The following is a 12,329-nucleotide window of genomic DNA, read 5'->3' as shown; positions in this document are numbered from 1 at the left end:
ATAATTTTATTTAATGCAGCTCTGCATCCAATTTTAAAATTCCTTTCGACAATTTGTCTCAAAAATGAATTTATGCCAAATTTTATAACATTATAACTCTTCGATGTGGCGTTTTGAAATGAGCGTGTAGCACTATCTGGAGAAGACGATACACAATATCAAAAAAAGAATATAAAACTTGATTGCACCTGTTTTTCGTACGGGATACAAGTTGTTTACTTGCCGCTATATGGTTTGTTTGCAACATGGGGCATAATAAAGCACATGAAAGGCGCAAAGTAGATTTAAATTATTGATATGTATGCAAGGTGAACTAACGGCCTTTTATTCTATTTTCTTTTGGTCTCAGGAAGCAGTACGTTAAGCGTTTAAACCTGGCTTAAGCACTAAGCGAGGGTGAAGAAATCGGTCCTTAGACCGAACTAAACTCGGGCTTAAAATCATGGATAATACATAATACCATGTAGCGGTATCAACTAGATCGGAGCTTACTGCTAAGGGCCGATTTCTTCACCCTCGCTTAGCGCTTAAGCCAGGTTTCAACGTACTGGTGAACCTGGTTTAAAAGTTGAGCGAGTGTGAAGAAATCGGCCTTAAGTGAAATAAGTTCTTAACTGGTGCCAATTTGGCGTTAGTTGGGATTTATCGTCTATCCAAGCAAACGAAAAGCCCATAATACCGCCATAGTCATGGTCCAATTTCACCCCCCGATCCAAGTTTTTGACACTTGCTGACAAGTTAAATTCAAAACACCGAATTTCCACTTTTCTGAGTTAGGTGGCGTGAATGCTGACTCCATGGACAGTGTATTCCTATTAAAACCCTATATAAAGGGATTTTTTCCGTAAAAAATGGTACATTTTTTCTGTAAAAAATGGTAGGGGAATTGTGGGAAAAACCGACACTGTGGGTAAAACCGACACCCCACAACTTTTCCTAGAAATCAAATTTTTATTCATTTCATAATGATACATTATTATTAGTACGTTTATGTAGAGCATTTGAAGAAAAATTGGATTTACGTTAGTGCGCCGAATGTCATAAAAATAAACAAAACATACGACAGCAGCGTTCATACTCGTCTGGATGTAAAATTTCGTTGGTAGATTTTAAGGTTTTAACCGAACAAAAGCTTTCCAAATCACCCCATTTTTCAGTACCTATTATTACCGGCCTTTCCTATGATCAACTAGGTGCATTGAAGACGAGTTTGAGAAATTCAATATTTTTAATTGCTTTTATAAAAAAATGTGCGCTGTTGGGGTAAAACCGACACCCTTTGGTTAGGGTAAAATCGACACACTGTTAAGATGGTTGTGTTTACTTGCGATTCATTACAAAAGGCTGGGGATCTTTGTGACACTTCAATTACACTATTGGCACACTATAGCTGAATTACACAGAAATACTTTTATTGTGTTTATTTCTTATAAGTCTCTTTAAAAATCAAAAATTAGAACTTTTGCTTATCTGATTCTATCGAAGCTTTTGCTATTTCTGCAAAAAGCCCATCGAACCGAGTATCTAGTGTTCTCTTGGTTTGTCATAGACGAACTTTATCACAATAAAACAATGATATTATGTATACCCCAATAGATCGTTGATAATCAGAGTCCGAAAAATCAAATCTGAAAAAGATAGTTTTACTAAGAAGTGTGTGTGTGTCACTTATAAGTGAATGAATCCAATTAGCAGAACGTAGAACGCTTGCAAATCTTCTCTTACGAAATAAAATGACACTTGAGGTTGCAATGATGTGCGCAAGGATTAGTTAGAAATACTCATATCAATAAATAATCCTATAGCATAAAATACTCTCATTTATAGTACTACGCTTTTGAACTTTCTTCCCCTCACAATATGATGAAGCAATAAAAAGCACATATTTTGCTTCATACATACTCACACTTTATTAATCACGCATATATCTAATTTTTAATAAAGATAAAGATTTTAAGAAAGTGGAGAGAAAATAAATTAAAGGGGGTGTCGATCTTACCCCTATAGGGTGTCGGTTTTACCCGCAGTGCTTACAAAAAGTCACTTTGTTTTCCAAGTTTTACAACCAATAATTTTTAATGAAATTAATTTTTCGAAGTGCTGAAAAAATTAAGTCTTGTTAAGAATTTTTTGAAGAAGAATTGTGCATTAAAATTATAATTTTATTGGTTTTGTGGCAACTTAGAAAAAGTGTTAAGCTTAAGGTGTCGGTTTTAACCATAATTCCCCTACATTTTAAAAAAATCAAAACTTTGTCAGCGACTCGTAGTAGTCCAAATAGGGTGACTCACTCTACCCATTTGAAGCCGTTGGTTAGAGCAGCGTCCGTCATCATTGTTCAACACATTGAATCAAATGGTAGCTTAACAATACACGGAAAACCGATTCATCACAATTTCAACTAAAAAATTAGTTGAGTTTTTGGTTTCGTCTAGTTAATATTTGGGCGAACTAAATTTTTGTTGAAAACAATAATCCAACGTTGTTGGTTTGAAGCTGTCAGTTTCAGTCTGGACATGAACGTTTCAGCCTAGCACAAAACTTAAAAAGCCTACCTGAGCTAAAGCTTGAAAAGCTTGTCTCAGCTTGTAACGCTTGTTTTAGTTCAAATACAATTGCATATGCCGTTACACTACCTTTTCAGCCAAGACACAAACGATTGGAATTCAACTAATCTCATTGTTGAATTAAACTGCTTCATCGTAAAATACAACATACGATATTTCAAACGTTTTGTTTCACCGACCGACGGATGAAGATATGGAATTAAATTGTTGAAATACTCCGTATGCCAGTAATCCACACGTAAATATAATATAGAGTTATGTTTCTCATAATGTTATCTTTTTATAAACTGCACTCTTAAATGCGACGAAATAACCAAAGCTATTTAAGGATTGTTGGTAATTGATTGATGATTTCAATTTTAGATGAAAGGAATAATTTTTATTTCTTTTCTATTTAGTCAGCCAGCACTACAAAAAAACTTCATACTTATTCCAGATCTAGTTTGGAATCTCAAAAGATGAAAAATAATTATCGTATTGCATATTACATATTACATTTGTTAATAATTGAAATTTTACTATATAATCGACTAAATCCGAAATAGAATGATTTTGACAATCTTCGACAATACTTTCAACTTTCAGTATACATGTATTGAAAAATATGTCAATCAAAATCATTCCTGTATTGAAATATTTTTAAAGAAAAACTAGGCAAAACCAAAATGAGGTCAGTTGAATTTCTGATTTTTGTGTACTGGTTCAGGTAGTTGCGTCCGGGCTAAAACAAGCTTTCCAAGCTGAGACAAGTACCTACCTGCATAACCGTTATGCCCAGCTTGTATGAATATACTGTCGCTACCTTGATGTATTCCAGTAAGGTGTGCATCTTGGCTACTTTGCTGTCATTTCGTATGATGTGCGCCTTGAATCAAAATCAATAATAATTTTCGAATGGTTTTCAGTGTAGGGGCACTCGATTCGAGTTTTCGTCGCACTCAAACACGAGAATACCACTGTTTTCAGCGCGTTTGTGTTATTATCTTGGTTCTTAACATCGATGCAATGCTGTTGATGTCAATTTTTACACATTCCATTGAATGTAGGCCAAGAAATTAATGAATTGGGAGGCACCCTCTTTAGTATGGTGAAAGTAGGTAGTTAACCCTACTAGTATATGTTGTTTAATGGTGAAAAGCAACTGTTTTTCATTATTATTATACTGAATTTGAACGGAAGATATCTGTCTTAAGAGGGTTAATTAAATGGCTTGAGGTGTTGTCTTCCGGATCCAAGGTGGCCTAAAATCTTAAGCAAACGAGTATGTTGTCTACGAACATAAGATGGTACACACTGTTATATATTTTTTCGGACAAAAATATTGTATAATTTATTCTAGAACACCAAAGCAGGTGGAAAATGGACTCTGTCAATACAGGAAGATGGGAGGCGTTTCTTCAGTTCAAGGGTCTACTGACATGTGATTTCATATCCTGCTGCTACGTCAGGAAACGATGTACTCGCATATATTATTACTTCACGCTTGATTTGTGCTGGGTGTATCATATAATGGAATCGGTCCCCTTAGCAAGAAGCGAATATCATACGTTATATTTTCCACCGCACGTGACTAATGATAATGCCTACCTGGCAAGGAATTGACACGCGAGCGTTTAAAAATTTACCTGAGTGTATGGAATATTGCAAGGCGACGTCATCTAAGTAAAATACTCAAAAAATTACAGTTCAGCGAGCTTGTTTACATGGTGTTAGAATTTTAAAGCAATTCAAACAAAGTTTCTTATATTGGGTAGAACCGAATATTTTGCAAATTTAAATAAAAATGCTCTCTCTACCGTCACAAACTCGTCACTCATTTTTAAATTCTCAATGTGCCCCCCTTTCATATTGTGACAAATGTCAAAGCTCAGATGCCAAATTTCATTTCATTTAGACAATTTTAGACCCACGCCCACATAGCTTGAAGTTTATGAAATTGATACTATGGGAAAAAATGGAGGAAAAATATATTAAATGCTACGACTTTTGAAGTAGCACTCAGAAAATTACAATTCGTACCTATTTTTAAAGGAAATAACCTTAGTATGTGAATGAAGATATTTCTTTTTCTCGTAAAAGTGGGAAAAGTGGGGTACTGGGTCATTTTGTCCCTAAAATACCCTAGCTTATCTCTATAAATTCTAAAAATACATAATTTGTTCACACTTAAAAAGCATTTGTGTAGGTAGCGTTGAAAGAAGTGCGTGTTAGAAAAGTTATTTTGTGCAGTCCAAATGAAAATCAGGGATATCCAATTAAAATACTTTAAAAAAACTTGGCTAATCTTCATGTTTTATTCACCGTGTTTCAAAATCATCTAATACTCTATTGCCAAAAGCTACAAAGGCGAAAAAAAATATAATTGGAATGTTTTCGTTTCGAATTCGTATCAGTGACTAGCACCAGACTTTGGGCTAGTTGGACGATAAATCTTAACTAGCACCAAAGCTGGAAATAGTAAGACACTAAATCCAAAAGGGCATACGTCTTGCATGACGTCTAATCAACTGGCTGGTTCCGAGTAATGTCTCGGGTAGCCAAGCACAGAAGTTCTTGTTTGCTCATGAGAATGTGGAATCCGTACTTGTCTTTTGGTTTGAGGACCAAACGCCTAGCACTATGCAAAAATATTTTCAAAAGGAAAAAATGTATTGAACCAAATGTTTTGTGTACAGGTACACAATACCATACAAATAGTCTTAAGAAACGACCAAATGGATTCGATAGTGAAACATACATTCAGAAGACCAGACCTTTCTATTCGCACTGTTGCTGAGAAAATAAAAATGTCAAAAGTGTTTCTGCACAATTCGAAGCATCATTAAGAAATTAAATCATTTAAAGTAATGACGGTTCTGTACCATAGTGATAGGTAAAATGTGAGGGCTAAACACTTGATTGAAATTTTTTCGTGAATATTTGACCAAATTTTACTGCGTGATAGTGGATGACAAAACGCAGAAGACTTCAGCCAACTGCATTGCTATACGGCTGTGTAACGAAATCAGGGAACAAAGCATGTTTCCCAAGGAATATTTGGTTTGGCAGATCATCTGCAACAGTGGACGAACCAGTAAAAACTTCATATCAACAGGAATATCTACCAGGAAGATTGCAGAAACGATTTTAGTGCAGTCAGTGATGTTTTGCATATTTAGAAGCAAATGCACCGAAAGAGCCTGTCCGTAGCTCCTATCAGGCAAAATCGGGCTCTCGTGATGATAGAGCAATTTAAATGTTAACAGCAGGTACCAATTAAGAAAAATGCCATAAATTGTGGAAGAAAGCAAGTAATTGGCTATCCCTGATTTTCGTTTGGACTGCACATAGTAACTTTTCTATTACGCACTTCTTTCGACGCTATTTCTGAAAGGGCTTTTAACACATCAACAAATTGTGTATTTTATATAGAACACATGGACATACGTCAATATGTATCAGAAATGTTTCATTTTTTGATTGAATATTTTAAGAGATCTATGCGTTTTAAGTGTTCAGATTTTTCGCGAACAATTATTATTTCATCGGATAAAATATACCTATGTTGAATATATTGTGTTTTGTATCATGCTTGATAATGAATGGGTCTTAGAAGTCGGTTAGAAAAATTTGTTTTTCATGTACTGTAATAATAAATTCAAAAAAAAACATATAAGACCGTTATGTCAAACTCTATATTTATTAGAATTGATCTCTAGTTTTTGCGGATATGGTTATTATGCACATTGACTTGATTTTTAATGAGCATCTGATGGTACTATTGTATGATGAGAAGACCTCCTGTAGATTACCTACTTCTGTTAGATATATGCCGGGTAAAGAGTACATTGTTCTGATGAGCTGGAAATTGCCACGATTTTAATATTTTATGCGATGTGTATCCATCAAGTAAATAATTGTTCTCTTTTACCTTTCCTAATTGTTACATAGAATCAAGGCTGAAGCATAAATCTGTGTAATTCATGGTGAGAGATGCGGTAATTGGAGCGCTGAGAGTGCACCCCCTATCGACTCTATCTGGCCACACATTGCCGCATTTTCTTACTTGCTAGGTCGTTGCATCGCAATTTTGCATGATCGCCGGCAGGGAATCATTCAATGAGATGCTTGCTTCGCTCCCTCAATTGGCTTCATTCACGTGTTTTCTTCTCTCAGTTTCATCAGAAAACTCGTTTTCATTTAATATGCATCAGTACATGTTTCGCTGGTTGCCACACAAAATTATTGTTAATTATTGTAGCGTTCGTCCATCATATTCAATCGGTGTCATTGGCGTTCTTGGCGGTTTAGGCCTTCGGTATGATATAAAAAAGATGAACATACTGTCGTTCAACGATGGATATGATTATTTTAATAGGGGTTTAAACAGAGAACACAAATATGCTATCAAGTCCGTTTCAAATTGAAATACCTTCAGTTTCATATCCCGTAACTAATATTCTAATAATTTAGTGTATGATCTAATCTGCAAATCTCAAACTATTCCTTAAAAAATCTAACCCTAAACATTTCAAAACAAAAAAAAACTATCAAATAAACGGATGGCTTTCTACACGCTTAGAATAATTCGCGGATGTGTTGGAGGCTTATACTAACGTCGTTCAACAAAATCGATTCTTTGCATCATCGCGTCTGAAATATATTTCGGCTTGCATATCTTTCTCTCTAAATATAACAGTAGTTGTATATTGACATTTTATTTCAATTTTTTCATTTCTGCCTTCTCTGTCTTCAATTCCAGTTTTTCCACATCGTAAAAACAAGGTTCCAACCACATTCTTCAGTCGCCAGAACCAACACGCAACCATCTCTCAGCGCACTCAATACATCCCGCAGTAAGCATCGGCTCGGAAGATTAACAGGCTGGTATTGTCGGAGCAATCACAGTGTGAGGTGGCAGTATTATTGACTCGATCGTAGTCAGCCACATTTCCGCAGCATCTCGTCGCTTGCTGAGGAGGACGGACATGGGCGGTTTAAAAAAAAATGTGCGCTCGTGCAGTTAAACCTGGAAACTGTACTCTTCTTCTCGCACTTTCAACCGGGATCGCAGTGTGAAGTAGTTGCTTCGGCAGGAAATGCGTATAACTGAAGTAATTTGTTGGTGTAATAAAGAAATTCGTGAAACCGGAAGAATATCGAATGTATTACACTGTTCTTTAAAAATGGAAAGTTATAGTGAATACAGAAAAAAATAATAGCAAACAAGTTTGTTGGAAGATTGAGTACATAGTGGAATGTGAGTGTCTTATAAAAAGATTCAGTACAATGTTAGAGTAATACAAAGAATCGAAAGAAATTTAAATCAGCTTATGTGATCGTAGTGAGCTCATCTAGGGCGATGAAAGCGCCTAATGTGAATTTAGTAGAAATGGCAAATGTACCGGCTGGAAGTAGGGTGCATCAGCATTTAGAATGCCGTTATAGTGAAAATGTAATCCATTGGGAACTGGAAAACGTTTAATGTTGAAACACATTCACTCGGGCCCCGTGTCTGGTCAAAACCGGTCGGCACGGGGTCTAAACCGGGTGGCTCAACCACTGAACGTATCGACCGTTTCTGCTAATTCTGTGACACCGTCCTCAGCAAAGCACATGAATGGTGGTCCTCCAAGGTTGTTGCCGTCATTCATAACGCCCCTGCCTTCGGTGTCATCGAATAGCAATAACAACAATCATAACGCCAACTCAACTACTAATAACAACATCCTGAGTAGTACTACTGTAAATATAAATAAGAATAGGCTTGGCGCACGAGAAGCTTTGACAAGCTTAGGATTATTATGTTTAGGTAAGTGTGCTCTGAGTTGACTCAATAGTTTTATTAACACTCTGCTGCCCAACCCCGTCTTTTGACTTTTTTTAGTACAATTCAATTGGAAAATAGATAATTTGGACATTTTGGAATTAAAAATAAATTATTGGTAAGTTACTTTAGAGTAGTACTTTGCCGTAGAATTGAAATTTTGTCTTGCACTAACTTGAAACTAATCTTATGGGTTAAAGAACTTACCCCGCCAAAAGGCGGTGTTGGGCAGCTGGGCGAAAAAAATGTGCGCCTTCGAAGTATATATCTGACATAAAAGTTTATGTGTTTATTCAGCCCTAGTTTTCTTAATTTTCGACCGATTTCAAATAAACTACTTGAAAATGATCGGTAAATTATTCAAGTACTTGTTGGTCAGGTCGTAGACTGATTCTGGCTTTCCAAAAAATCCCGTGTGGTCTGTCAGAGGGCCAGTTCCAAAACTGAATGATAGTATCAAAGCTTTGCTTTGCTTTTAAATACGGTTGCAGGGGCATTATAAAGGATATCCGATTCCATAGAACATTGTAGAGGAAACATATTCGAATAGCGCAACTCATAACAAACATTTGCACCTAAATATTACTATAATGTCAAGTCAAATTACACCAACTTGATGATCAGTGAATGATAAATATTTTAAATTATCCGAACACTTGCAGAAACTTTCCAACCGGGCCCGGGAATTGTGGGATCGGGGTTTTCAGACCACCTGTTTGTGTGAATATTACTGTCATACGCGACCAGAAATTAAATCAATGCGATGATCAATGAACAATGCAGTTTGATTGCGGGAATTATAGAACCCGGCTAATCGAACCAATTATTGTTGATTAATATTCCTGACTGATCATTATCTTTCCATTTCGACGCGTGACGCTGGATACCTGGAAAATATACTGAAAATCGGATACTGAGGTCACAGAGATCCGCAAGTGTTTCCGCAATGTATATCCCAGAAAAAAATCTTCTCGAATACTTTAGCGAGAAAAAATATTAACTGACCCGGCAGACATTGTCCTGCCTATAATACAAGGAAAATCAACGAAAGCAAAAATAACAATGCTTGTGGATCAAATTTCTGTTAATTTCAAGTCTAGTGAGGTGACTGCAATTGTAAATATACGTTATGATAAACAAAGTTTTTGTTTGTGCAATTCTCTACAAACAGTAACAATGCTGAACAGGGCCATGGGAGAATCGATGTTACTCCAAATTAATTCCGAAGCTTTTCAATGACTTAATTTAATTATCATAGCCGAATCGGAATTTGAATCCGTTTGAATCATGGGAAGTCGTGGAAACAAAGCATTGCTGCATTCATACTCTTCCTTCTTGTACGTTGTTCATCAAATCCTTCACCGCTCTTCCTTTTAAATGCATGAATGCAAGATATATCATAAAGTAGAACTTTTTAACAAAAAAGTACAGTCGCGGAAAAACTGAAACCCAATAACACACCAATGACATTTTATTACGTGGCTCCAAATAATGGCAAACTATGCAAACAATCCTAAACTAAAAATGTCTCAATTGCACAAATAGGTAAATAACGCAAAATTGAAGAAACCGGTCATGTCGTTCTTGAGTTATGCGATAACACACGGAAACCATTTCATTTTTATATATAGAGATATTCAGCAAAATGTGCATATATGAGAAAATCACAATTACACTGATGGGTGGATTAAGAAAATTTGAATATTTTATTTTCATGCCAAAAAACCGATTTAATCCACCTATCAGTGAGATGAGGCATTTCTTACACATTTCAACGTTGTATTATTCATAAGTTTGCCGAACACACGCAAAGTTCGCAAGGAACTAGATGCAAGATAAGCACAGGTTCGAGTCCTGCACGAAGAACACTTCGAATAAACTGAATAAATTAAAGAAAAATAAAACAAATAAAAATTTAAAATAATCATGCTGCAAACAAAGTTATTCATAAAATCGATGGAATGATTAATATATAATAAATAATATGAATAAAACCAAAAAGCATTTATTTAAATAATAAAATAAATAATATGAATAATATGGATAAACCTTTCATACCTTATATTTTTCTAGCACATATATGGTTCCAAAACCGTTTTTCTTTAAAAAAAACGCTTTTAATCCACCTAACAGTGTGATGAGACATTTCTTATAACTCTTATCACTCTCTTCGGATATTATATCGTTTTAGAACATTTAGAACTTGATGCTTCGCGATGTTTTTGATAACACATACTACATGGGATAGTGGCAGGACTAAGAGAATCGCTCAAATCAGCATAGGACAACATCAGTGCTAGAAATCTCAAACCAAATCAATGGGAAAGTAAAAAATGGCCCATAAAATAGACATACCAACGAATTATTGTTAATGCTCTGTTAATAAAATATCTATATTGTGGTGGGAAAACTGAATTTTCCTAGAGGGGTTATATATTGTGCTGAGCCAAAAAAATCGACAAAAAATTCCAACGCGACTGAGAACTAAGAAATCAACGCTTTTTCTTGAAAAGGGCGATACTAACAGTGATACCATTCAAAGAAAATCAACAGTGAATATTTCCAAACTTGGTTTTATTTGCTATTTAAGAACTATTGTGTTTTTTACATCCTAGATTGCATGATTCAGTGATCGAAACCCAAAACTTCATAAAGTATTTGAAATTATTAAATTAAAATTTCTTTTTGCAATTGAAATTGACAAAATGATAGTATCGCCCCTTTGGCGATTGTTTACTTTTTCGGTCCCACCTATCGGCATGGAAGTATCGCCCTTACGTTTTATTACATTTCTTACAAAAGAAATGTATAGGATTCGCTCAAACTTTGAAAACTTTTTCCGAGGCCCGGAGGGCCGAGTCTCATATACCAATCGACTCAGCTCGACAAATTGAGAAAATGTCTGTATGTGTGTGTGTGTGTGTATGTGTGTATGTATGTATGTACGAAATGTCATGTAATTATCTCAGCAATGGCTGAACCGATCTTAATGAAATTAGTTTCAAATGAAAGGCCTAACGTTGCCATTTGACACTATTATTTTTGATTTTCGATTTACTTTCTGAGATATGGGTGATTTTGTCAAAACGCAGCAGGTTTTTTGCAAATAACTTTCGAACAATACAACATTGTTTCACAAACTGCACATAAATAGAAAGCTTGTAAAAATACCTTTCTAACAAGCTATAGATTGTATAAATCCGTGTACGAGTGGCGGAGATATTACACATTTTGTATCTTTATTCCTCGCTTACCAATTTCCACTAACTAAAAATGGGATTGTTTCATACAGAGTATTGCTTTACTGGTGTTTTAGGGGCAAAACTAAACAGATTTTGAATATCGGGGTATGAAAACACATCTACGTGATTCAAGAAATTCGATGTTGAGACCATTTTGTGAATTACCTTTATAATAAATTAACTATTTCTCAAAAATCAATATATAAGTTCACTTCAAAGACAAAACAATGTGTTGATAAAGAAACAGTGAGTTCTAGTATTTATCCCTTGGATTAGGCATTGCGTTCAATCATGAGGAAAATGTTTGATGGTATATCAATACACAGATCAAAAAGTAATTCATCTAGTAGGGAGATAAAAGATTTCTCATATAATTATACTCGTGGCATCATCGAAAGCAACTGTATGTTTGAAGCCCAAAAATCTAGCGAAAATTTAGCTCTTTTGCAAGATTTGGGTTATACTTACATTATTTATGATAAGAATGTAAGAAATCAATATATCATAATAATATACCTATAAAATAATGTCACTGCATTAAGGTTGCACAGAGAATGCGTAAAATTCGCAAACGAAAAAAGCAGTTTTTTTCCACACCGTACGTCAGATCTTCATAAAAATCAATCAGCAGTACAGTAACAACATTCTACATACGCTGATTGATTTTTATGAAGATCTGACATACGGTGTGGAAAAAAACTGCTTTTTTCGTTT

At 35.2% G+C, this 12,329-nt stretch overlaps 1 protein-coding gene across 4 annotated transcripts in view; it reads left to right on the top strand.

The window, feature by feature from the left end:
* Positions 1 to 12,329, top strand: part of LOC131683355 (uncharacterized) — a 67,588-nt gene that overhangs the window by 21,084 nt on the left and 34,175 nt on the right. For all 4 annotated transcript variants that reach the window (XM_058965267.1, XM_058965266.1, XM_058965265.1 and 1 more), the window contains one exon: positions 7,309 to 8,358. In XM_058965267.1, the coding sequence (XP_058821250.1) occupies positions 8,031 to 8,358 (328 nt within the window). In that variant the 5' untranslated portion in view covers positions 7,309 to 8,030. The remainder of the gene's footprint in view (positions 1 to 7,308; positions 8,359 to 12,329) is intronic.

Source organism: Topomyia yanbarensis, chromosome 2 (assembly GCF_030247195.1).
Source record: "Topomyia yanbarensis strain Yona2022 chromosome 2, ASM3024719v1, whole genome shotgun sequence".
NCBI lineage: Eukaryota > Metazoa > Arthropoda > Insecta > Diptera > Culicidae > Topomyia > Topomyia yanbarensis.
Note: the sequence above shows the minus strand (reverse complement) of the source record. Positions and strands in the feature narration are given on the sequence as shown.